Source organism: Schistocerca cancellata, chromosome 12 (genome assembly GCF_023864275.1).
Source record: "Schistocerca cancellata isolate TAMUIC-IGC-003103 chromosome 12, iqSchCanc2.1, whole genome shotgun sequence".
Classification (NCBI taxonomy): Eukaryota; Metazoa; Arthropoda; class Insecta; order Orthoptera; family Acrididae; genus Schistocerca; species Schistocerca cancellata.
In genome coordinates, this window is record NC_064637.1 from 32,877,182 (window position 1) to 32,902,682 (window position 25,501).

The following is a 25,501-nucleotide window of genomic DNA, read 5'->3' on the forward strand; positions in this document are numbered from 1 at the left end:
TCAGGTTTGTTCCATGGTGTTGTTTTATCTGTTATAATGGTTCTGTTCCAGTATAATTTGTATTCATCATTCTCCAGTACATTTTGTGGTGCATACTTGTATGTGGGAACATGTTGTTTTATAAGTTTATGTTGGAGGGCAAGCTGTTGATGTATTATTTTTGCTACATTGTCATGTCTTCTGGGGTATTCTGTATTTGCTAGTATTGTACATCCACTTGTGATGTGATCTACTGTTTCTATTTGTTGTTTGCAAAGTCTGCATTTATCTGTTGTGGTATTTGGATCTTTAATAATATGCTTGCTGTAATATCTGGTGTTTATTGTTTGATCCTGTATTGCAATCATGAATCCTTCGTCTCACTGTATATATTGCCTTTTCTTAGCCATGTGTTTGATGCGTCTTGATCGATGTGTGGCTGTGTTAGATGATACGGGTGCTTGCCATGTAGTGTTTTCTTTTTCCAATTTACTTTCTTCGTATCTGTTGATGTTATATGATCTAAAGGGTTGTAGAAGTGGTTATGACATTGCAGTGGTGTAGCTGATGTATTTTGCTAGTTTCTGCTCATTCTAGAAAGAATTTTCTTAAATTGTCCACCTGTCCATAATGTAGGTTTTTTATGTCGATAAATCCCCTTCCTCCTTCCTTTCTGTTGCTGAATGTATGTGATGTATTCTATATTTGTGGCATTGTGATCGTGTAAGTGTATTGAGTGCTTCTAGGTCTGTGTTACTCCATTTCATTATTTCAAATGAGTAGGTCACTATTGGTATAGCATAAGTATTTATAGCTTTTGTCTTGTTTCTTGCTGTCAATTCTGTTTTCAGTATTTTTGTTAGTCTTTGTCTATATTTTTCTTTTAGTTCTTCTTTAATATTTGTATTATCTATTCCTATTTTTTGTCTGTATCCTAGATATTTATAGGCATCTGTTTTTTCCATCGCTTCTATGCAGTCGCTGTGGTTATCCAATATGTAATCTTCTTGTTTAGTGTGTTTTCCCTTGACTATGCTATTTTTCTTACATTTGTCTGTTCCAAAAGCTATATTTATATCATTGCTGAATACTTCTGTTATCTTTAGTAATTGGTTGAGTTGCTGATTTGTTGCTGCCAGTAGTTTTAGATCATCCATGTATAGCAAATGTGTGATTTTGTGTGGGTATGTTCCAGTAATACTGTATCCATAATTTGTATTATTTAGCATGTTGGATAGTGGGTTCAGAGCAAGGCAGAACCAGAAAGGACTTAATGAGTCTCCTTGGTATATTCCACGCTTAATCTGTATTGGCTGTGATGTGATATTATTTGAATTTGACTGGATATTAAGTGTGGTTTTCCAAGTTTTCATTACTATGTTTAGGAACTGTATCAATTTAGGATCTACTCTGTATATTTCCAATATTTGTAGTAACCATGAGTGGGGTACACTATCGAAAGCTTTTTGGTAATCAATGTATGCGTAGTGTAGCTACCTTTGTTTAGTTTTAGCTTGATATGTCACCTCTGCATCTATTATCAGTTGCTGTTTACATCCTCGTGCTCCTTTGCAACAGCCTTTTTGTTCTTCATTTATAATTTTGTTCTGTGTTGTATGTGTCATTAATTTCTGTGTAATGACTGAAGTTAATATTTTGTATATTGTTGGTAGGCATGTTATGGGGCAATGTTTAGCTGGATTTGCTGTGTCTGCTTGATCTTTAGGTTTCAAATAAGTAATTCCATGTGAAAGTGTATCAGGGAATGTGTATGGGTCTGCAGTGTAACTGTTAAATAATGTAGTTAGATGTGAATGTGTTGAGGTGAACTTCTTTAGGCAGAAATTTGCTATTTTATCTTTTCCAGGGGCTTTCCAATTGTGGGTAGAATTAATTGATTGGGTGGCTTCATGTTGCAAAATTATCACTTCAGGCTTTTGTGGTATCATCTTGTATGAGTCTTTTCTGCTTGTATCCACCGTGCATGCCTGTTATGTTGTACCGGGTTTGACCATATGTTGCTCCAGAAGTGTTCCATGTCTGTTATGTTTGGTGGGTTGTCTATTTTAATGTGTGTGTTATCTATTGTCTGGTAAAATTTCTTTTGGTTTGTGTTGAATGTTTGGTTTTGTTTCCTTCTATTTTCACTTTTTTTGTATCTTCTAAGTTGTTTGGCCAATGCTTGTAATTTCTGCTTCTTTTCATCTAATTGCTCTATCGCTTCTTGTTGTGAGATTTTACCTAACCTTTTTCGTTTTTTTTCTGATATTTCATTTCTTATCAATTGTGTTAGCTGTCCGATGTCTTTTCTCAGTTTTTCTATTCTGATCTGTAGCCTGGGTTGCCATGCTGGTTTTGTGGGTTTCTTCTGTGTGTTGGTTGGTACTGATCTCTGTCTAGTGTGTATATTTAGTGTAGTTGGGTGGTTGGTTTGTGGGATTAAAGGGACCAGACTTTAGTGTAGTGAGTGCTCCTATATAAACCAGTAGTTGTAACTCTTCCATAGTTGTGTTTTCATTTATTTTGTTGTGTATGATTGTGTTGATAGTTTTTATTGTTGTTTCGACTTGTGGGTTATTTGGCGGTCTATGGAAGAATGGTCTAATGTCTGTATTTGTGTCTTTGTATTCTATATATGTCAGCTGAAATTTTTCTTCTATATCTAACATGTGTGTCACTTCGTGTTCTATTTGTGCTTGTTCTGGTGGCTGTCTTAAGATTTCGTTTTCCTCTGATTGTCTAATTGATGTGTGTTGTTCTTTGTTTGTTTGCTCTGGGATGTTTGAGTCCATTACTGTATTTTCTTCTTCTTCTGATTGCACATTATTTTGTTCCATTATTTGTTGTACTTGTTGTTTGATGTTTTCTAATTCTGACTGGGGTATCCTGTTATGTTTGATTATGACACGGATCTGATCAGCTAGTCGTTGTTCTGTTAAAAATTTTAATTCTGGGTATCTGGTAATAAATGTTGTGTATACTTGTGATCTGTATCCAATTGTGTTGGTTCCTAGGTTTGTTGCTTGGTAATAACAGAACGTGAGGTGTCGATTAACTTCATCTGACCATCTCATCCTCTGTCTTTGTTTTCCTTCTAGGGTGGTTGCAGGAAGCATATCCTGCAAAACACCTCTATTTGGATTTAAATCATTTTCCGTGTGGCTAGCAGTGTTGTTACCATTGTGGGCGGGCATAGGGTTCAAGCACCGTCCCCGACCATGACGGCGCTTGTCTGAGACTTCTTTAGTTCTGTCCTGAACCAACTAATCACACTAAAAGGGGGGTTAGCCCTATTAGTGGTTTGTTCTTTTCGTCACCTTTTACGACTGGCAGACCATATCGGAGGCCTATTCTTTTCCCGGGCCTCCACGGGGTTTATTATTATTATTATTATTATTATTATTATTATTATTAAGTAATCCTTCCTTGTCTGCTTCAATGAATTACAAGGGTGATTCAAATGAAAACCTTGAAAGTGCTATAATATTTTCAGTAGTGAAAATGAACAAAAAACTTTATATATATATTTTTTATGTAGTATCCCTTACATTGAGTGCATGTATTCCATCACTTTAGAAGTGCATAGACACCACAATGAAATAATTCTTTTGGTTGTATGTGTACCCAGTTCTGCACTCCTGTTTTCACCTCTTCACCACTTGTGAAATGCCTGCCTCCCATTCATTGTGCGCCAAACAGGCAAAAGTCACTAGGAGCACAGTCTAGTGAATAAGAAGGATGTACCAGACATTCAAATTTAATTTCCTGAATAGCCTCAACTGTCTTAGAGGCTGTATGTGTGTTGTCATGCTGTAGTAATATTCCTGAAGTCGAAAACCCTTGTCGTTTACTCCTGATTGCAGGGCAGAATTGATTTTTCAGCATGTCTCAATAAGAAATACTGGTTACCATCATGCCTCATTGTGTGCCAAAACTAATCCATTTGCATCTCAGAAGAGAATGAATGTGACTTTTCCTGTGTACCATTGAGTGTGAAATTTTTTTAGTTTTAGTAATGAGCTGTGCACCATTTCTTACTTGACCTTCTCATTTCTGGTTGGTGATAGTGGAGCTAAGTCTCATCACCTGTAACCATTGTTCCCTGAAATGTATCACGTCTGACATGGAAAGAAACGAAAATTCTTAACTGAAATAGACAGGACGGTCTTTCAATTCGGCAGCCAGCTGAAGTGGCACCCATCTTGAAGACACCCCATTGAAGAAGTGCAGTACATTGTGAACAATATTCTGCACTGACCCAATACTTATCTTCAAAGTTGTGGCTATTTCGGTCAGAGTTACATGTCTGTTCTCCTTTACAAGCTCCTCCCCTAATGCAATGTTCTCATTTGTCGCTACACGGTGAGCCTGCCCTAGTCTTAGGCCATCCTCCAAAGAAGTTACACCACTTATACACTTGCTGTAACAACAAGCACAAATCATTGTACTGCACTGTCATTCTGCGATGAACTTCAATTGGTTTGACACCTTCACTGTAGAAAAAATGCATCACAGGTCACTGCTCAATCATGATGCACATTAACAGCAGCGAGACCATCTCGTTGTGGACGCTGCTGCCTTCTGTTACATTATAGCATCACTCTGCCACCTGGTGGTCACTTTCTGAACCAAAAGGAACACTACTGCCACCTACCAACTCCATCGCCCAACTTTTTGAAATTTTATGGAACTTTTAAGACTTTGATTTGAATCACCCTTATAAATGCATTTTATATATTATTTGGGCATTTTGCAGAAGCATAACGTTCTGCAGAGCACATGACCCCAACTGCTGTTTTCTGGTAGCATCTGATTTATCAGAAAAGATTGTGAGAAGATTAACGAGAGCCTTCTTTTAAAACAGAATCGGGTGAGCGAGAGCTTGGCACTCTTCAAGGTGTTGCTCACGTGTTCGGCATTTCGTTACACTTCAGTTATTGTTTTCCTGAACAAAGTGGACATTTTTGATGAGAAGATCAAGAAACACCATCTTACTCACTACTTCCCAGAATACAAAGGTGAGTTTTTGATGAAAACACACAGTCATTAAAACTACATTTGACTCGGTAGATTTAAGTCAACCCTAAAAAAAATGCCAAAGACTGGTATCAGTAGTTAGTCCATGTAGTATAACCTCGTACCAGACAAATCGCAATTTATGAGTCATATAAAATAGCTTAGTTGCATTGCAGAAAGCACAGTGTATTGGTTCCATGTCCAGTATTTAGTACCAGGCATTCAGAGTTTGAAGCAATTGGACACGGTGTACCACTGAATTACGAGGGTCGTTCCAAAAGTAAGATCTCCTATTTTTTTATAAGTACATACACCTGTTTATTTCTACAATGGTTTACATCAGTTTACAGCTTGAACATTTAGCTATTTTTCGACATAATCACCATTTCTGTCAATGCATTTTTGTAGATGCTGTGGCAGTTTTGGTATGATCATGTCATACCAGCTTGCCACCATGCTGTTCAGAAAGTTATGAACCTTTTCTTTCACCTCGTCGTCAGGGCTGAATTGCTTTCTGGCGATGACCAGGTTTCATCACCTGTGAAAATTGAGTTCAGAAAGTTGTCTTGTTCAGCTGCAAGCTGGTGAGGAAATGCATGGGAAGCAACAACTCGTTGCTGCATGTGGTCCTCAGTCAGCATGTGTGGCACTGATCTTGCGCACACCTTCTGGTAATTCAACGCTTACATCAAAATTCCGTGAGTGGTGCTTCAGGAAACCTCAGGAACCAACTTGCAGAGATCATCCAGGGTGATACGCCCACCAATCTTCATGCATGCTTTGCTCAACCTTCAACACTGTCTCCTCAGAAATTGACAGTCTCCCGCTCCTTTGTTTGTCACAAATTTTGGTCCTACCACCTGCAAACTCTGTACACCACTTACAAACATTTTTGACATCCATGCATGACTCAGCATACACTTCCATCAATGGGCGACGGATTTCAATTGGCGCAGTCCCCTTTGCGTTCAAAAAACCGAATAACTGCATGCAATTTGCACTTGGCGGTAACAACCAATGGGAGCTCCATTCTCAATGGCTGCCAAGTCAGGACTGAGTGTCTCAGCATGGCGTGCACATGTTTACATACAACGCATGAAGCCCTCTTCGTAACTGTGTGACCAACCACCACACAGAGTTCTGCATTTCTAAAAAAATAGGAGACCTTACTTTTGGGATTACCCTTGTATATTAGTGCTCTATGGTATGCATCAGTTTTTCTTGAAGTTTGGATTTTATCTTGAGCAATGGATACTAAATATTAAATATTACACTGCTCACATTTTTGTCGACTGTTACTCTGTCAATTTATTCTTCGAATTGTGCTGTGCATTTTATTTTGAGTGCTCTGTTGTTTCTGATACACATAAATTATCTTCCACTTGCATTGTCAGCAAATGCAAAATTTATCTTTCTGCATGATACAGGCATAGAAATAAAAAGCAGTATTAGTTCTGTTACTGAAAAAGCAACTATCAAAATATTTGAAAAAATGAACAAGTTGTTGAAGGCAAATGGATTATTATTAAATTTTGACAGGACTCAGTACATACAATTTAGTACAGCTCAAGGAGTTCCTCAAGCTGCAAAAATACACTCCTGGAAATGGAAAAAAGAACACATTGACACCGGTGTGTCAGACCCACCATACTTGATCCGGACACTGCGAGAGGGCTGTACAAGCAATGATCACACGCACGGCACAGTGGACACACCAGGAACCGCAGTGTTGGCCGTCGAATGGCGCTAGCTGCGCAGCATTTGTGCACCGCCGCCGTCAGTGTCAGCCAGTTTGCCGTGGCATACGGAGCTCCATCGCAGTCTTTAACACTGGTAGCATGCCGCGACAGCGTGGACGTGAACCGTATGTGCAGTTGACGGACTTTGAGCGAGGGTGTATAGTGGGCATGCGGGGGGCCGGGTGGACGTACCGCCGAATTGCTCAACACGTGGGGCGTGAGGTCTCCACAGTACATCGATGTTGTCGCCAGTGGTCGGCGAAAGGTGCACGTGCCCGTCGACCTGGGACCGGACCGCAGCGACGCACGGATGCACGCCAAGACCGTAGGATCCTACGCAGTGCCGTAGGGGACTGCACCGCCACTTCCCAGCAAATTAGGGACACTGTTGCTCCTGGGGTATTGGCGAGGACTATTCGCAACCGTCTCCATGAAGCTGGGCTACGGTCCCACACACCATTAGGCCGTCTTCCGCTCACGCCCCAACATCGTGCAGCCCGCCTCCAGTGGTGTCGCGACAGGCGTGAATGGAGGGACGAATGGAGACGTGTCGTCTTCAGCGATGAGAGTCGCTTCTGCCTTGGTGCCAATGATGGTCGTATGCGTGTTTGGCGCCGTGCAGGTGAGCGCCACAATCAGGACTGCATATGACCGAGGCACACAGGGCCAACACCCGGCATCACGGTGTGGGGAGCGATCTCCTACACTGGCCGTACACCACTGGTGATCGTCGAGGGGACACTGAATAGTGCACGGTACATCCAAACCGTCATCGAACCCATCGTTCTACCATTCCTAGACCGGCAAGGGAACTTGCTGTTCCAACAGGACAATGCACGTCTGCATGTATCCCGTGCCACCCAACGTGCTCTAGAAGGTGTAAGTCAACTACCCTGGCCAGCAAGATCTCCGGATCTGTCCCCCATTGAGCATGTTTGGGACTGGATGAAGCGTCGTCTCACGCGGTCTGCACGTCCAGCACGAACGCTGGTCCAACTGAGGCGCCAGGTGGAAATGGCATGGCAAGCCGTTCCACAGGACTACATCCAGCATCTCTACGATCGTCTCCATGGGAGAATAGCAGCCTGCATTGCTGCGAAAGGTGGATATACACAGTACTAGTGTCGACATTGTGCATGCTCTGTTGCCTGTGTCTATGTGCCTGTGGTTCTGTCAGTGTGATCATGTGATGTATCTGACCCCAGGAATGTGTCAATAAAGTTTCCCCTTCCTGGGACAATGAATTCACGGTGTTCTTATTTCAATTTCCAGGAGTGTAGTTGACTCATGGTTGTGGCGTCCAGGTCACTGTGCGCCACGTTTTATTGGATTGCGTTTTATTTTCTGACCAGCAGGTCGCAGCTGACTTGCCAGCGGACCTGCCATCTCTTTTAGGCAACACTCGGACGAATGTGGTTAAAGTTTTAAAGTTCTGTGCCCTGTCAAATGTTTTTACAAAGATTTTAGGGAGAGGATTTTAATTTGCTCACTGTGTGACAAGCTCGCCCATTTTTTATGTAAGTGGCCAGCCAATAACAATTTCCTGTGACATTTTTGTTGCTATGTTTCCCCTTTCCTTAGGTTTTACTTTCTTATGTAGCATTTTCCTTCTTTTCCTGCTTTCTTTGAGTGTGTGCTTTAGTTTTCTTAGGTCTGTCCACATTCGTCCACACACACACACACACACACACACACACACACACACACACACACACACACACACAACTCAATTGACAAAGCACGAGAAATAGAAAATATACAGATGGGAAAAAAATCGCCACACCAAGAAGGAGTTGTGGAACATAAAGTAAGGTTGACAGGCATGTTACTACATTTGAAAGATGATGTCTGTTCAAATTTCACACCATTTGCACAAGAATGGTGCTAGTAGTGCAAATCAGGTTTGTTTTAAATACACACTGTAACAGTCATGAGTCTTAGTAACCTCTGAGACTAGATATAGGTGAGTAGATGTCAGTGAAGAATGTCTCTACGGTGACAAAGACGCCATTATCAGCACCTCACTGGGTGTGAAGACGGTTGAGTAATAAGGCTATGAGAAACTCGAGGTTTCTTCTGTGATATCGTAGAATGATTTGGCAGGAATGTACGAGGGGTGTTTGAAAAGTCCGTGCAAAGCCCGAGAGATGGCACCACCGGTGCATATTGAGGTCGTGTTTAGTTAGTAGCATCTTTGGAAAGAACGCACACCAAGTTTCAGCCATACTGGTCTATTTCTTTGTGTTTGGCATTCGTGTGAATCAAGGAAGTCGAGTGATTGTCAAAAAATGGATGAAAAAGGATTTCGTGTGGTGATTAAACATTACTTTATGAAAGGCAAAACGCCTCAGGAGACTAGAGAGAAGCTTGTTAGACATTACGGTGACTCTGCACCTTCAATTACAACAGTTTATAAGTGGTTTCAAAATTTTTGGAGTGGCTACATTGGCACAAGTGATGCTGAACGTTCTGGACGCCCCGTGGAGGTTATGACTCCAGAAATCATTGATTAAATCCAAGATGATGACAGAAGTGTTAATGTGTGTGAGATTGCTAGTGCTGTAGGAATCTCGAATGAATGGGTACATAATATTTTGCATAAACATTTGGACACGAGAAAGCTATCCGCAAGATGGGTTCTGCAGTTGCTCACGCTTGGCCAAAAACGGAATCGTGTGAACCGTTGCAAGGACGGTTTGCAGCTGTTCAGGAAGAATCTGCAGGACTTTAACTGTTGTTTCGTCACTGTGGATGAAACATGGATACATTACTATACTCCTGAGATCAAACAACAATCTAAACAATGTGTTACCAAGGGACAATCTGCACCAAAAAAGGCGAAGACCATTCCTTCGGCCAGAAAGGTTATGGTGACTGTCTTTTGGGATTCGCAAGGGATAATCCTCATCGACTATCTAGAAAAGGGTAAAACTATTACAGATGAATGTTATTCATCATTATTGGAATGTTAGAAAACCAAGCTGCAAGAAAAACAACGGCGATCGGACTGCAAAAAAGTCCTTTTCCTTCACGACAATACACCAGCACACACCTCTGCAGTTGTGGCCGCAGAATTAATGGAAATAGGATTCCAACTCATTTCACATCCCCCCCCCCTATTCTCCAGACTTGGCTCCCTCAGACTACTATTTGTTCCCCAATTTGAAGAAATGACTGGTGGGACAAAAATTTTACTCATACGAGGAGGTGATTACAGCAACTAATAGCTATTTTGCAGACTCGGACAATTCCTATTATTCGGAAGGGATCAACAAATTGGAACAGTGTTGGGCAAAGTGTATACATCTAAAAGGACTCTATGTTCAAAAATAAAAAAAGGTTATCCCAAACACTTAAGTAGTATTTATTTTTGCACAGACTTTTCAAACGCCCCCCATAGCCACTGTACACGAGTGCTGGCAGCAGTGGTCACTGTAACGTACAGTCGCAGGAAGACAGGGCTCCGGACGATCACACAGCACTTCTGAGAGAGAAGACGATCGTGTTCAGGCTGTGGCCACTAAACACGCAGCAGCAATTTGAGCGGCATTTGGCACCACGGCGACAGTTCTGAGCAACGCGCCCTGTAATAAGCGTGCCACCGAACCCAAACCCCACTATCTGTGACTTCGGTGGTGTCGAGTGAGAGCTGGAAGACAGGGTGGAGGTCTGTCGTGTTTTCTGATGAAAGCTGGTTCTGCCTCAACGTTAGTGATGGCCGTGAGTAGGTTAGGAGGAGGACAGTCGAGGGCCTGAAACCAAGCTGTCTGTGTGCTACACACACTGACCTGCACCTGGTTGGGGTGTGGTGTCATATGACGGCAGGAACACTCTCGTGGATAGTCCGTACTCCCTGACTGCAGATTTGTATCTCAGTCAGCTGATTTGACTTGTTGTGCTGCTGTTCATGAACTGCATTTCTGGGGAGTGTTTTTCAGCATAATAATGCTCACCCACATACTGCTCTCGTAGCCCGACATACTGTACAGTGCGTCGAAATGTTGCCTCGGCCTGCTCGATTGTCAGATCTGTCTCCAATCGAGCTCATATGGGACGTCATCAGACAACCGGCATTACCCGTACCTGTACTGGCCGACCGAGTGCAACGGGCACGGAATTATATCCCTCAGACTGACATCTGGCACTTGTACAGCACAATGCGTGCACATTTGCCAGCTTGTATTCGACATTCTGGCAATTATGATGACTATCAGTGTACCAGCATTTCACGTTTTCAATGGCTTATCTAGCATTTACATTAACCTGTGGTCTTGCAATGTTAATCACTTAAATATGGTACCTAGGCGAATGTATTCCCGAAATTTCACTACTCTACATTAATTATTTTTTGATGTTGCGACTTTTTCTTTCCGGCACTGCACCAAATTTTAGATGTTACAGATAAATCACAACCTTAATTTTTAGGAATCCCACACCCTCAAAATTAATGAAAAGCTTTAGTTCAGCTACACTTGCAGTCACATGATTACTGCTATAGGTGATTTAAAAATGAAAAAAAAAGACTGTTTAATTTGGGGTATTTCCGTGCACTGTCAGTTTCTGGAATGAAACTTCCTGGCAGATTAAAACTGTGTGCCGGACAGAAACTCAAACTTGCGACCTTTGCCTTTTGTGGGCAAGTGCTCTACTAACTGAGCTACCCGAGCACGACTCACACCTTGTCCTCACAGCCTCACTTTTGCCAATACCTCGTCTCCTACCTTCCAAACTTCACAGAAGCTCTCCTGTACTGGCAGAAGGGAGACTGTGAGGACAAGGCGTGAGTCGTGCAAGGGTAGCTCAGTTGGTAGAGCACTTGCCTGCGAAAAGTGAAGGTCCCGAGCTTCAGTCTCGGTCCGGCACACAGTTTTAATCTGCCAGGAAGTTTCATATCAACGCACACTCTGCTGCAGAGTGAGAATCTCATTCTAGAGAGTTTCTGGAATCATTTTTTGGGAGGAATTGAACTTCCAGTGATAGTATTTTCAGAATCCAGAAGGGTCTTACAAGAATTATATCTGCACTGATAACCCCAAAGGAAGTCCAAATTGCAATTAATGCCATGAAAAACAGAAAGTCACAGGTCCAGGATTAATTTATATAGAACTGGTTAAAGCAGCACCGTCAAAACTCTTTGAGATATTGGCAGTGATTTTTGACAAATGCCTTAGAGATGATGAAGCCCCAAAGGAGTGGAAAAAGGCAACAATGACATCAATATTTAAGAAGGGCAACAAGAGAAATTGTGCAAACTATCGTGGTATTAGTGTGATGCCATCCGTGGCGAGAGTCTATGGCCGTATCCTAAAAAAGAGGATAGAAGAAGAAATAACTGAATCTGAAGAACAAAATGGATTCAGATCTGGTCGCTCCTGTACTGATGGAGTATTTACCCTCAAAAACCTAGTGGAGAAAAGAACAGCAAGGGGCCTTACAACCCACCTTGTCTTTGTAGACCTCCAGAAAGCTTATGACGCAGCTCCACAGAACAAGCTATGGACAAGTCTAATTGATAATGGCGTGTCACCAAGCTATGTGAAAGCTGTCAGACTCCTCCACCAAGGTTGTACAGCAATGGTTAAAGTGAGAAATCAACTATCTCAAGAGTTTGAGGTGACAAAGGGACTATGCCAGGGATGCACACTTGCCCCTACACTCTTTGAGATCTACCTACAGGAGGCACTAAAATCAGGGAAAAGAAAATGCGGAGGAATGGGTGTCCCTATACATGACGAGATCTCGTTCACTCTATTTTTTGCTGACGACCATGTGTTAGTAGCTGGAGATGAGGAAGATGCAAATTACATGCTCCACAAATTAAAAGAAGAATATGAAAAACGGGGTCTTGTCATAAACGTATCTAAAACAGAATATCTGAAAGTGGGAGAAAATACTGTTAACGACTTACAGCTCGGTTCTGATACTGTTAAAGGGTGTCATAATTTTAAGTACTTGGGAGTGACACTGTCGTCCAATGGTAGAAGTATGGATGATGTAAACAATAAAATAGGCCAGCGCAAGTGAGCCATAAAACAACTAAATGGTATTCTCTGGAACAAAAACATAACATGCAGAACAAAACATACCATCTACCACACAATTATTGAAAGTATCACAACATATGGTGCAGAGTTGTGGGAACTAACTCAGAGGCAGAAAGATCGCCAGCTGGCTGTTGAGATGGATTTCTGGAGATGGACTTGTGGATACTCCAGACTTGACCATATTAGAAATGATACGATCAGAGAGGTTATGAATGTCAAAAGCACAATTCTAGACTACATAGAAAGGAAGCGCCTACTCTGGTATGGTCACTTACAGTGTATGCCAGACACAACGCCAAAACGGGTATGGCAATGGACTCCACATCAAAGAAGAAAGCGCGGTAGACGTGTGCGAGATGCTGGAAAGACGACGTCAACAAAACAATGGTGGCGAGAGGTCTTAATAAATGAGACTGGAATGACTGAATGATGGAGATTGGGATGCGAGAGGTGGCGGCAGCCATAGAAACCTCGCTCATATATAATAGTAATGAAACTTGCTGGAGAGATAGTTTCAAAAGACTTGGTAGTTTGACAATTATTATACAATACATTTATCCATTAATATTAGCCATCGTCACAAATACTTGTTCTCAAAAGTAATGCAAACCGTGAATGTTACTCTATGACCAAAACAATTTCTACAAAGACTTCAAAAGGGCTTAACAGTAGTACAGAAAGAAGTCAGATATGTGGATACACAAGTATTCTACATCATACCAGAGCTTATTAAGTGTCTTGTAGGCAAAGTGGTAGGGTTTAACAGATAATTAGAGAGCTGTGTAGTGTGCAACCTCTTCTACTCCACTGACAAACATCTCCACAGAAGGTCTTAAATTAATGTAGTAGCTTATTTGATAATTAACAGAAGCAATGTGATGATAATAATAATATTTCATTATGTTATGTCATTTCAGAATAATTCACTTAAATAAAATGTAAAACTTGACTGATTCAGCTGCGGGTTCTTGGTGGAACATTGTATATTATATTAACTGAACAAAAACTCTCTGTGAACCTTCCTGGCAGTTTAAAACTGTGTGCCGGACCGAGACTCGAACTCGGGACCTTTGCCCTTCTTTATGCTTTGTGAACTGGAAAATGGGCTGTCAACCAAAACCTAGGTCACACAAAAAATAAAAAAAAATTGTAAAACATGACAAAAGAGTGCTTTCGTTTAGTTCATACGAAAAGTACATCTGCAACTTTCCACATTCTAAATACTTCTTTCCACAGGATCCACGGAATACGACTAATGTAATGTAAGATAAAAAATACTCGTTCTGCCAGTTAAGAATGAAGTGGTACATAAAAACAATATTTAAATAATTTAAGAAGAAAAGGAATGGTTCTTTCAAATTAGCTGCTGTTTTCCCATAATGCAATTTTAATTCTTTAGAGCTGGTCATAACTGGTTGTTTGTATAAAAAACAGTTAAGCCAGCAGTGGCTGCTGCTGCCTCTTAATGTATGATGTGCTCGTTCCACATCCCCAATGAGATTTGCAGTGTAATGGACTTAATTTGGTGCACCAGCTGTCCTTTGTGAGGCCTTTTCCGGTATTCAGTATTACCAATTCGGTAAATTATTTAGAAGGAAATGGGCAATCATATGGCTTTGTTCTCCAGGGGGACTAACTGTGATATTCGACCCCACCTCAGCTGAGGAGTGGTCAAGGAGAGCTGAGCAGAAAAAGGACAGGAGTTTCCTCACTGGACGGAAAGAGTTTAAGTTTGTCTGCAATGGCTGAGCGAGCGAATGAGTGAGTGTTAGATTGCTCTTTTTGTAGCCAATTCTTAACCCAGAATTGTCTGCCAGTGTACTCACTTTCCCAAGTGATCTTGTTTGGCAGGCAGTTGAAGAGATTGGGGATACCCTCCCTCCTCAATGCTAGATGTTTAGAATTAAACTGCTGGTATTCAGAGTGCTACAGTGCAGGCCGTATACGTCGCAGGATGCTGAAACATCGTAGGTTTCTTCATTAAACAGTGTGCTCACCTAAAGTGATGAAAAAATAATAGTTCCACTTTCTGCCAATAAGTGAAAATATGGCCCTGTAAATAGCCAGTATGTCAAATTTTTCCTGTTTTGCCATCAGTATGCCATTTGTTGCTAAGTGACACCTGTTGATTACTTTTGTGAAGTACCTGTTAATGTAAAGGATTCAAAAGTTTGACGTTTTCCATATGAAATGTAATGGCTATTGAGTGGTGGCTATTGAGAGGAAACACTGTGCACTGCTTGTAAAGTTATTTCACCCGAATGGCAGCAATAGCAGTAGTGCATTGTAGGAGTATCGCCAAACAGAAGCAGCTGTGAAGAGGATCCTCACCAATAAATGGTTTAAAGAACACGATCAAGAAATCTGAAGAATGAGGCGAATTAGGCAGTGCAGCAGGGAGAGGAAGGCAGTCCACTCCCATGGCAGTTGCTGATGATGTTGATGTGTTATCGTTGTACCACATGTATAAAAATTCTCTTAAATATGGAATGGAGCAGAAAGTTGAATTGTACAAAGCGTATCTTGAATGTAAGAGAACCTACAGAACTAAGATTAGAATGGCAAAAAGAACAGCATACGAAAGATACATTGAAGGGGCTCCTAATAAGTGCAAAGCTGCATGGAATGTTGTTGCGCAAGATCATTGCAGGAAAGATGAACATAGCATAGCTCTTGACCCAGATATAGGTAATCATTTTTTCATGGACTCTGTAAGTGATATTAGGAACAAAATTGAAACAACAAATACTAATGCAAGTGGTCTACTTAAGCAACATCAACCTGCAAACAATACCTTTAAATGGAGGACAATCACACCCACTGTGATTACAAAGGTATGGCAAAGTTCTCAAACTCCAAGACCATGGACTACTATTGGTTGTCCAATTACATAATTAAAAAAAACAGTGCATATAATTAGTGAACCATAGGCCTTCCTGTTAAATAGGTGTCTAGAGTTTGGAGTCTAGCCTACAACTCTAAAAATATCAAAAGTTAACCCAGTGTATAAAAAAGGGGACAAACATGAGCTCAAAAATTACCAACCAGTTTCAATAGTTCCCATTTTCTCGAAAATATTTGAATCTCTTATTTATAACCAACTAAACTTCTACTATGAGTCGCATAACTCACTCTCTAACAGTCAATTTGATTTCCGCAAGGGAAGAAATACCACCACTGCCGTTCTTTCAATTGTGAATGGAGTAAAAACAGCCTTAGAGAATAAAAATCAAGCCTCACTTCTTTTATGTGATTTAAGTAAGGCATTTGACTGCATTTCTCATGATATCTTACTTGTTGTTGTTGTTGTGGTGGTCTTCAGTCCTGAGACTGGTTTGATGCAGCTCTCCATGCTAATCTATCCTGTGCAAGCTCATTCATCTCCCAGTACCTACTGCAACCTACATCCTTCTGAACCTGCTAAGTGTATTCATCTCTTGGTCTCCCTCTACGATTTTTACCCTCCAATGCTAAATTTGTGATCCCTTGATGCCTCAGGACATGTCCTACCAACCGATCCCTTCTTCTAGTCAAGTTGTGCCACAAACTTCTCTTCTCCCCAATCCTATTCAATACCTCCTCATTAGTTATGTGATCTTCCCATCTAATCTTCAGCATTCTTCTGTAGCACCACATTTCAAACACTTCTATTCTCTTCTTGTCTAAACTATTAATCGTCCATGTTTCACTTCCATACATGGCTACACTCCATACAAATGCTTTCAGAAACGACTTCCTAACACTTAGATCTATACTCGATGTTAACAAATTTCTCGTCTTCAGAAATGCTTTCATTGCTATTGCCAGTCTACATTTTATATCCTCTCTACTTTGACCATCATCGGTTATTTTGCTCCCCAAATAGCAAAACTCATTTACTACTTTAAGTGTCTCATTTCCTAATCTAATTCCCTCAGCATCACCCTAGTTAATTCGACTACATTCCATTATCCTCATTTTGCTTTTGTTGATGTTCATCTTATATCCTCCTTTCAAGACACTGTCCATTCCGTTCAGATGCTCTTCCAAGTCCTTTGCTGTCTCCGACAGAATTACAATGTCACTGGCGAACCTCAAAGTTTTTATTTCTTCTCCATGGACTTTAATACCTATTCCAAATTTTTCTTTTGTTTCCTTTACTGCTTGCTCAATATACAGATTGAATAACATCTGGGAGAGGCTACAACCCTGTCTCACTCCCTTCCCAATCACTGCTTCCCTTTCATGCCCCTCAACTCTTACAACTGCCATCTGGTTTCTGTACAAATTGTAAATAGCCTTTCGCTCCCCGTATTTTACCCCTGCCACCTTCAGAATTTGAAAGAGAGTATTCCAGTCAACATTGTCAAAAGCTTTCTGTAAGTCTACAAATGCTAGAAATGTAGGTTTGCCTTTCCTTAATCTATTTTCTAAGATAAGTCGTAGGGTTAGTATTGCCTCACGTGTTCCAATATTTCTACGGAATCCAAACCGATGTTCGCCGAGCTCGGCTTCTACCAGTTTTTCCATTTGTCTGTAAAGAATTTGCGTTAGTATTTTGCAGCTGTGACTTATTAAACTGATAGTTCGGTAATTTTCACATCTGTCAACACCTGCTTTCTTTGGGATTGGAATTATTATATTCTTGTTGAAGTCTGAGGGTATTTCGCCTGTCTCATACATCTTGCTCACCAGATGGTAGACTTTTGTCAGGACTGGCTCTCCAAAGACCGTCAGTAGTTCCAATGGAATGTTGTCTACTCCCGGGGCCTTGTTTTGACTCAGGTCTTTCAGTGCTCTGTCAAACTCTTCACGCATTATCGTATCTCCCATTTCATCTTCATCTACATCCTCTTCCTTTTCCATAATATTGTCCTCTGCTAAACTCAAATTCTATAGTGTACAAGACTCTGCATTGGCAGTAATTGAATCATATCTAAACAATAGGAAGCAGAATGATATTTTTACTCTGCAGCGGAGTGTGTGCTGATATGAAACTTCCTGGCAGATTAAAACTGTGTGCCAGACCGATAGGAAGCAGTTTGTCTCTGTCAGAAACAAAGACTCACAATTGCTAGAAGTTAAGACAGGAGTCCCACGAGGTTCTGTCCTTGGGCCCTTCTTTTTTATAATTGCACTAAATGATTTCCCCATTGTATTTGTTATGCTGATGGCACAACTTTGCTTGCTCAGCTTGAGAACATATCAGTTCAGCGAGATATGATTCAAGATGGCCTGGAGGCAGCACTAAATTTGTTCTCATTAAATATACTGCTTTGCAATCCTGATAAAAACCAACAGATTATACTAGGATTGTCAAAAGAGGTAGAAGTGAAAGCAGTTAAAATTCTAGGAATTCATGTAGACTCTAAGTTAATGTGCAAACACACATCAAACATACTTGCACAAAATTGTCTCGAGTTGCATATTTAATGTGGAAACTGAGAAGCCTGGTGACAAAAGAATATTTAAGAGTTATTTATTTTGGACTCTTTCATTCACATATAGAGTATGGACTGGTGATATGGGGACACTCTCTTCACGTCACTGAAGTTTTAAAAATTCAGAAGAAAGTGATACGGGCAATGAGCAATTCTGGTAGATCAGAGCACTGCCAGCCACTGTTCATTCAGCTGAAAATATTAACAGTTATTAATCTTTATATATACGCCTCAGCATTGTATGCAAAAACAGTGTACAAGATTTTGAAATGAGGGAAAACATACACCACCACAATACCAGAGGCAAAACAAAATTAGACATACCTAGGCACAGGCTGACAAGAACAGGGAATTTCCATCTAATCAATAGTCTAAAAATATTTAACAAACTTCCATTTTCTTCTCGGTTGGCTCACATAAGTAGCTTCAGGAGCAAGCTACTAAACTGGTTACTAATCAATACTTTTGACAATATAACAGGAGCAAGCTACTAAACTAGTTACTAATCAATCCTTTTTACAATATAACAGAATTTATGAATATAAAATCAATTTACATTAATTTTTAAGGATTTCGTTATGTGATGTCACTGAATGTATTTATCTTATGTTATGGTGTATGTTATCATCTATGGGCACTATTTGCAATGCTCATTTATTTTTAAGGTACTATTCAAGGAAGCTCTCTCTCTCTCTCTCTCTCTCTCTCTTTTGCACTATAAGATTCAGAATAAGCACCAAACAAATTCCCCAAGATAGGCTACAATGCTATGACTTTGCCCAGTGTTTTTATGGCATGCGTCAAAATGGATGATATGTGGAAGGAGAATATTCTTTTGATGGACGAGTCAAATTTTACTCTGCACGGTGCCGTGAATGCACAGAAATGTCAGATTTGGGTTCCACTCCAACACATTATATGAGAAAATCCACTGTGCTCAGCTTATATGACTGGTGTGGTTTCACAAGCTCCTTCATTCTCGGCCTGTTTTTCTTTGAACAGATGACACCTTGCCAGCCCGTTATGTGTACACAATAAGGACCTTCTGGTGCAAAATGTGATTCCAGCTTTGCCAGCACATAACTGTGTCCACACCACTATTTTTGTGCAAGATGGGGCGACACCTCATTTTGCCTGACAGGTGAAAGATTTTATTTGAGAAATGTTCAGTAATGACCGCACGATCTTTGTGCAGTTTCAAGATGTGCGGCCTTACAGATCCACCAACCTAAGTCCGTGTGACTTTTGGTTGGGGGAATATCTGAAGGATCACATCTGTCTGGGATGTATCTGGATCCGATGGATAACATACGATGACATATCACTCTAATTACACAGGACACGCTGAGAGCAACTGTTGACGGTGCCGCATTACAGACACAGCGTGTTGTAACCTGTGGTCATATTCTAATAAACATGTCATAGAACCACAATTATCATGAGTTTGATTGTTTCTGCCCTTTTCCTACACCAAACTACATTCTGACTGCTTGAAACGCCTATTTTAATCTGGTGACAGAAAGTGGAACTATTACTTTTGTTAGCATTCTCTGTAAGCACACTGATTAATGAACATACCTCTGATGTTTCATTCATCCTGTGATGCATACAACCCACACTGCAGCACTTAGAACACCATCAGTTTAATTACACTGAGGTAACAAAGGTCACCGGATATTTATTTATTTATTCCATGTAATCTGATGGTACACAGTGTGTTGCAGATGTCGGAAAATGTCATTTATCATTGTTAACATGTATTAATGTAAGCCTATAGTATTCTAATTGCTCAATGTTTTCAATTTAGCACAAACAGCAAGATTACTGTTCTAAGTATTCATTTACAGAGTAAAAACAGTGACACAACAAATATGACTTCACGGCTTTGATAAATTTTATGTTGTCTTCGATGGACTTAATACTAGTGGGAAGATTGTTGAACAGTTGGAGGCCCATGTGGAAAACTCCCTTTTTACACAGCTGAGGGTTTGTACGTATAACATGCAGGTTTGCGTTTTTCCTGGTGTTGTGTTCATGTATTTCATTATTTTTTACAACTCTGGGGTCAGTTGGCACTATATATTTAGAGACATGCACATGTAGAGATGGCAGCAGTGTCACATATGCAAGGTATAAAAGGGCAGTGCATTGTTGAAGCTGTCATTTGTACTCAAGTGATTCGTGTAAAATAGTTTCCGATGTGATCATGGCGACAAGACGCAAAGTGACCCAAGTTGTCAACAAGGCACTGTGTAAGCTGAAGGTGGCTCGAATTTGGTGCGGGCTGTGTTTACATGGAATGGACTGGATTCTCTAGTCCAGCTGGATGGATCATTGACTGGAATTGGTTATGTTTGTGTTCTCAGAGACCGTTTGTAGCCATTTGTGGACTTCGTGCTCCCAAACGTGTCACCAGGCCACAAGTGTTTGTGACTGGTTTGAAGAACATTCTGCACAATCAAGTGGAGGATTTGGCCATCCAGATCACTCAACATGAATCCCATAGAACATTTATGGGACATAATCGAGACATCAATTTGTGCACAAAATCCTGCACTGGAAACACTTTCGCAATTGTGGACGGGTATAGAGACAGCATGGCTAAGTACACTCCTGGAAATTGAAATAAGAACACCGTGAATTCATTGTCCCAGGAAGGGGAAACTTTATTGACACATTCCTGGGGTCAGATACATCACATGATCACACTGACAGAACCACACGCACATAGACACAGGCAACAGAGCATGCACAATGTCGGCACTAGTACAGTGTATATCCACCTTTCGCAGCAATGCAGGCTGCTATTCTCCCATGGAGACGATCGTAGAGATGCTGGATGTAGTCCTGTGGAACGGCTTGCCATGCCATTTCCACCTGGCGCCTCAGTTGGACCAGCGTTCGTGCTGGACGTGCAGACCGCGTGAGACGACGCTTCATCCAGTCCCAAACATGCTCAATGGGGGACAGATCCGGAGATCTTGCTGGCCAGGGTAGTTGACTTACACCTTCTAGAGCACGTTGGGTGGCACGGGATACATGCGGACGTGCATTGTCCTGTTGGAACAGAAAGTTCCCTTGCCGGTCTAGGAATGGTAGAACGATGGGTTCGATGACGGTTTGGATGTACCGTGCACTATTCAGTGTCCCCTCGACGATCACCAGTGGTGTACGGCCAGTGTAGGAGATCGCTCCCCACACCATGATGCCGGGTGTTGGCCCTGTGTGCCTCGGTCGTATGCAGTCCTGATTGTGGCGCTCACCTGCACGGCGCCAAACACGCATACGACCGTCATTGGCACCGAGGCAGAAGCGACTCTCATCGCTGAAGACGACACGTCTCCATTCGTCCCTCCATTCGCGCCTGTCGCGACACCACTGGAGGCGGGCTGCACGATGTTGGGGCGTGAGCGGAAGACGGCCTAACGGTGTGCGGGACCGTAGCCCAGCTTCACGGAGACGGTTGCGAATGGTCCTCGCCGATACCCCAGGAGCAACAGTGTCCCTAATTTGCTGGGAAGTGGCGGTGCGGTCCCCTATGGCACTGCGTAGGATCCTACGGTCTTGGCGTGCATCCGTGCGTCGCTGCGGTCCGGTCCCAGGTCGACGGGCACGTGCACCTTCCGCCGACCACTGGCGACAACATCGATGTACTGTGGAGACCTCACGCCCCACGTGTTGAGCAATTCGGCGGTACGTCCACCCGGCCTCCCGCATGCCCACTATACGCCCTCGCTCAAAGTCCTTCAACTGCACATACGGTTCACGTCCACGCTGTTGCGGCATGCTACCAGTGTTAAAGACTGCGATGGAGCTCCGTATGCCACGGCAAACTGGCTGACACTGACGGCGGCGGTGCACAAATGCTGCGAAGCTAGCGCCATTCGACGGCCAACACCGCGGTTCCTGGTGTGTCCGCTGTGCCGTGTATGTGATCATTGCTTGTACAGCCCTCTTGCAGTGTCCCGAGCAAGTATGGTGGGTCTGACACACCGGTGTCAATGTGTTCTTTTTTCCATTTCCAGGAGTGTATTTCTGCAGGGGACTTCAAATGACTTAATGACTTGTTGAGTCCGTGCCATGTTAGGATGCTGTACTACACTGAGCAATAGGAAGTCTGACACAATATTAGGAGGTACCCGTGACTTATGTCACCTCGGTGTATAACCACCCACCAGTCACCTGCCTCTATTTTGCAACTTCTTCTCTGAGTTTCACTTCGGCTACAGTGCTCTTAAAGTGTTTTTCAGCACTGTACCCACGGTGATAAAGGTCTACGACTCTTAACAGTTTGATCAATGTGGCACAGTATAGTGAGATGACAGTCCAAATCTCTGACCGGCCCTTCCAATTTAGATTATTTGTGATTTTCCTAGATCACATAAAATGAATGTTAGGATGGTTCCTTTGAAAGAGCACAGCTGATTTCCTTGTCCAGTCCACCTGTAAGAATGTGAGACACTAATCTTCCTAGCCACCTCAGTTGACAGAACAAACGACTTAAATACGTCCATAATTAATGAATTCTTTGCAACTGATGCTGTTTTGTGTTTTATTTACCAATTCTCAGTTACCTTTCATTTCATGATAAAAAAATAATTCTCTTCTTTTCTTTCTCCGCCAGGGCCAAAAAAGGATCCAGAGTCAGCAAAAGAATTTTTTGCCGAGAAGTTTCAGAAATGTTGCCACGATGCGAGAAAGAGTGTCTATGTACGCTATACTTGTGCCACAGGTAAGATAGGGACTGCCGCTCACATCAAAACTGAATCTGATAATGGACTCTAATAACAGTACGATATTGCCATTACCGTCATTAAAAGTAGAAGGGAACAATGGAAAGTAACACACAATAGTTTTATTACCAGAAAGATTAATAGGTAACAAAAATAAATTATAAATGAACTTACATCTTTTACCTACTTTTCTACATAGTCACTAACATTCTCAGCACATTTCTCCCATCACAGTACCATTTTCAATGTGCCCTGTTTGTAGAAGTTCATTTGGTTGGAGTACAGCCAACAGCAGACTGTCGATTTCACTTCCTCACCTGTGACAAAGTGATGGCCAGCTGGGAATTTCTGCATAGGACTAAACAGATGAAAGTCTGGCTGTACACAGTCTGAACTGTACGGTGTATGCCTGAGCAACAACCACGCAAATTTGGCGATTTCCTCACGAACAGGAGCAGCCGCATGGGGTCGGGCATTGTCACGAAGAAGTCTGATGCTGACACTATTAATGTTGTGGCATTTGTCATGTAGGGTACGACATAACTTAATCAAAGTTTTAATGTAGGCTGCAGCATTCACAGTGGTCCTGCATTCAGCGAAGTCTACCAATAACACGCCACACATATTCCACAACACTGTCACTACCACTTCCTAACAGACTCTGAATGTTTTGCATACAGGGGAGCCAACATGTTTCCATTCCATAGAAGCCTGTTTGGTTTTGGATATGTAGTGGTATGCCCACGACTCATCACCAGTGACAACTCCTTTCAGAAAGTCATGCGCTTCTGCAGTACGAGCTTGTCATCATCCGCTGGGCCTTGTGGTTATCTGTCAGGTTCTTAGGCACCCAGTGAGAACTAACGTTATGAAATTCCAATGTCTCATGAACAATATCACACATGTCACAACAGGAAATGTTGTACTGATACAATAAGGTTCGCAGTTGCACAACCCAGTAGTTCAAAATTGCTACCTCAATGGCTCCGACATTCTGCGGCATTGCAGCTGTTACCAGCCGGTCAGAGTGTGGCTTTTGTGATGGCTCCCAAACCCGAGGTCCTCAGTGGTACTTTTGGGGCAGCCATCACAAATTGTATAAAGCGTGGGTAGTGACCAGGATGTAGCTATGTCTGTTGGCCGAAAAATAATTAATGATAAGAATTGTGCCAGCTAGAATGAAGAGAGAACTTATCTTTATTTCGGACAAAATGTGCACCAGCAATACAAGTCCAAGTAATATCCAAGAGTAATCCATGTACTGAGCGTAGCCAAATACAGTAGCAAATATCACACTGCAATGGCTCTGCTATAAACTCCACGAAAGGCTTGCAATAGACAATTGACAATAGACTGTCCATCTCGGGGCCAGCGCTCCTCCTTATATGCAAAAGGCAGAGGGTGCTGCGGAGCCAAGCTCAGCTGTGGCATGGCCTCTTTCATCAGCGGTAACTCCCTGAGACGCCGACGGCCACGACAGGAACTGTGGCTAGCAACGTCACGGTCAGGGCATGCATGCGCGAGTTGGTCGGGTCCGTGGATATGACAGTGGCAAATCACTGAGGTTCACCCAACCCTCTTGGAAGAATACACACCACCCAGAGACATTGCTACAGTCCATACAGTCATCCCCATACACATGATGCATGTCACTGTGAATTTCATTCAATTTACGCTCTACAGTCCACAAATATGGAACTACGGAACTACATTTTGCTGCTGAGCTGACAAGAGTAACGTGTGTGCCACATTTTTTCACGGTTCAGGCTTATCTCACAAGAGCTGCACATGAAAACTATATTGTCATGAAATTCCAACATTCCATCTGCAATACTAGGGGAGAAAAAAATTACATTGTGTTATTTTTCCAGCCCTCCCTTTAAATTAAAACTGCTATAAGACTGAAGGTCTGTGTGAACACTGAAGAGCTTTAGTTGGCACAGTTCTATTGGAGACAGTATGTCCTCACCTTCCTCAAGCCTTTGAATGTATTTAGCTGGCTGATTACAGGGGAACTGATGGTTTAATGTAGACTCTGAGTTGTAGTGCACTTTCACACTTTTTTTCATAAAAAAATAATTGCCAGATACGAAAGAAGCAAGAAGTGACAGTAAAAGGTCCTGTGTCTAGCCGGATTCTGAGTCTTTCGTCTGCTCCACACTTTACAAAAGGTGACTTTTCTGAGGGAAACTGGTCAACTCGTACAAATAGCTGGGTGTAACTTCTTGTAAGGATGTGAACTGGAATGGTTATGTAGGCTCAGCCACAGGTAAAGCATGTGCCCAACTTCGGTTTATTGGTACGATACTTGGAAAATTCAATCAGTCTACAAAGATCACTTGCGAAACAATTGTGTGATCCACTCTAGAATATTGCTATATTGTTTGAGACCCTTATGGTATAAGGCTAACAGAGGACATAAAACATATGAAAAAGAAAGGCACCACGAATGGTTACAGGTTTGTTCGACCCGAGAGAGATCGTCGAGGTAATGCCGACATAGCAGAATGGGCAGACGCTTGAAGACGTACTGACAATCTTGCGATAGGCTGCTTACGAAGCTTTAAGAA

At 42.0% G+C, this 25,501-nt stretch overlaps 1 protein-coding gene across 1 annotated transcript in view; it reads left to right on the forward strand.

The window, feature by feature from the left end:
* LOC126109420 (guanine nucleotide-binding protein subunit alpha-14-like) overlaps positions 1-25,501 on the forward strand; it is a 192,453-nt gene that overhangs the window by 147,103 nt on the left and 19,849 nt on the right. Inside the window, exons 6-7 of the mRNA XM_049914455.1 lie at positions 4,844-4,997; positions 22,823-22,930. Coding sequence (XP_049770412.1) covers positions 4,844-4,997; positions 22,823-22,930 — 262 coding nt within the window. The remainder of the gene's footprint in view (positions 1-4,843; positions 4,998-22,822; positions 22,931-25,501) is intronic.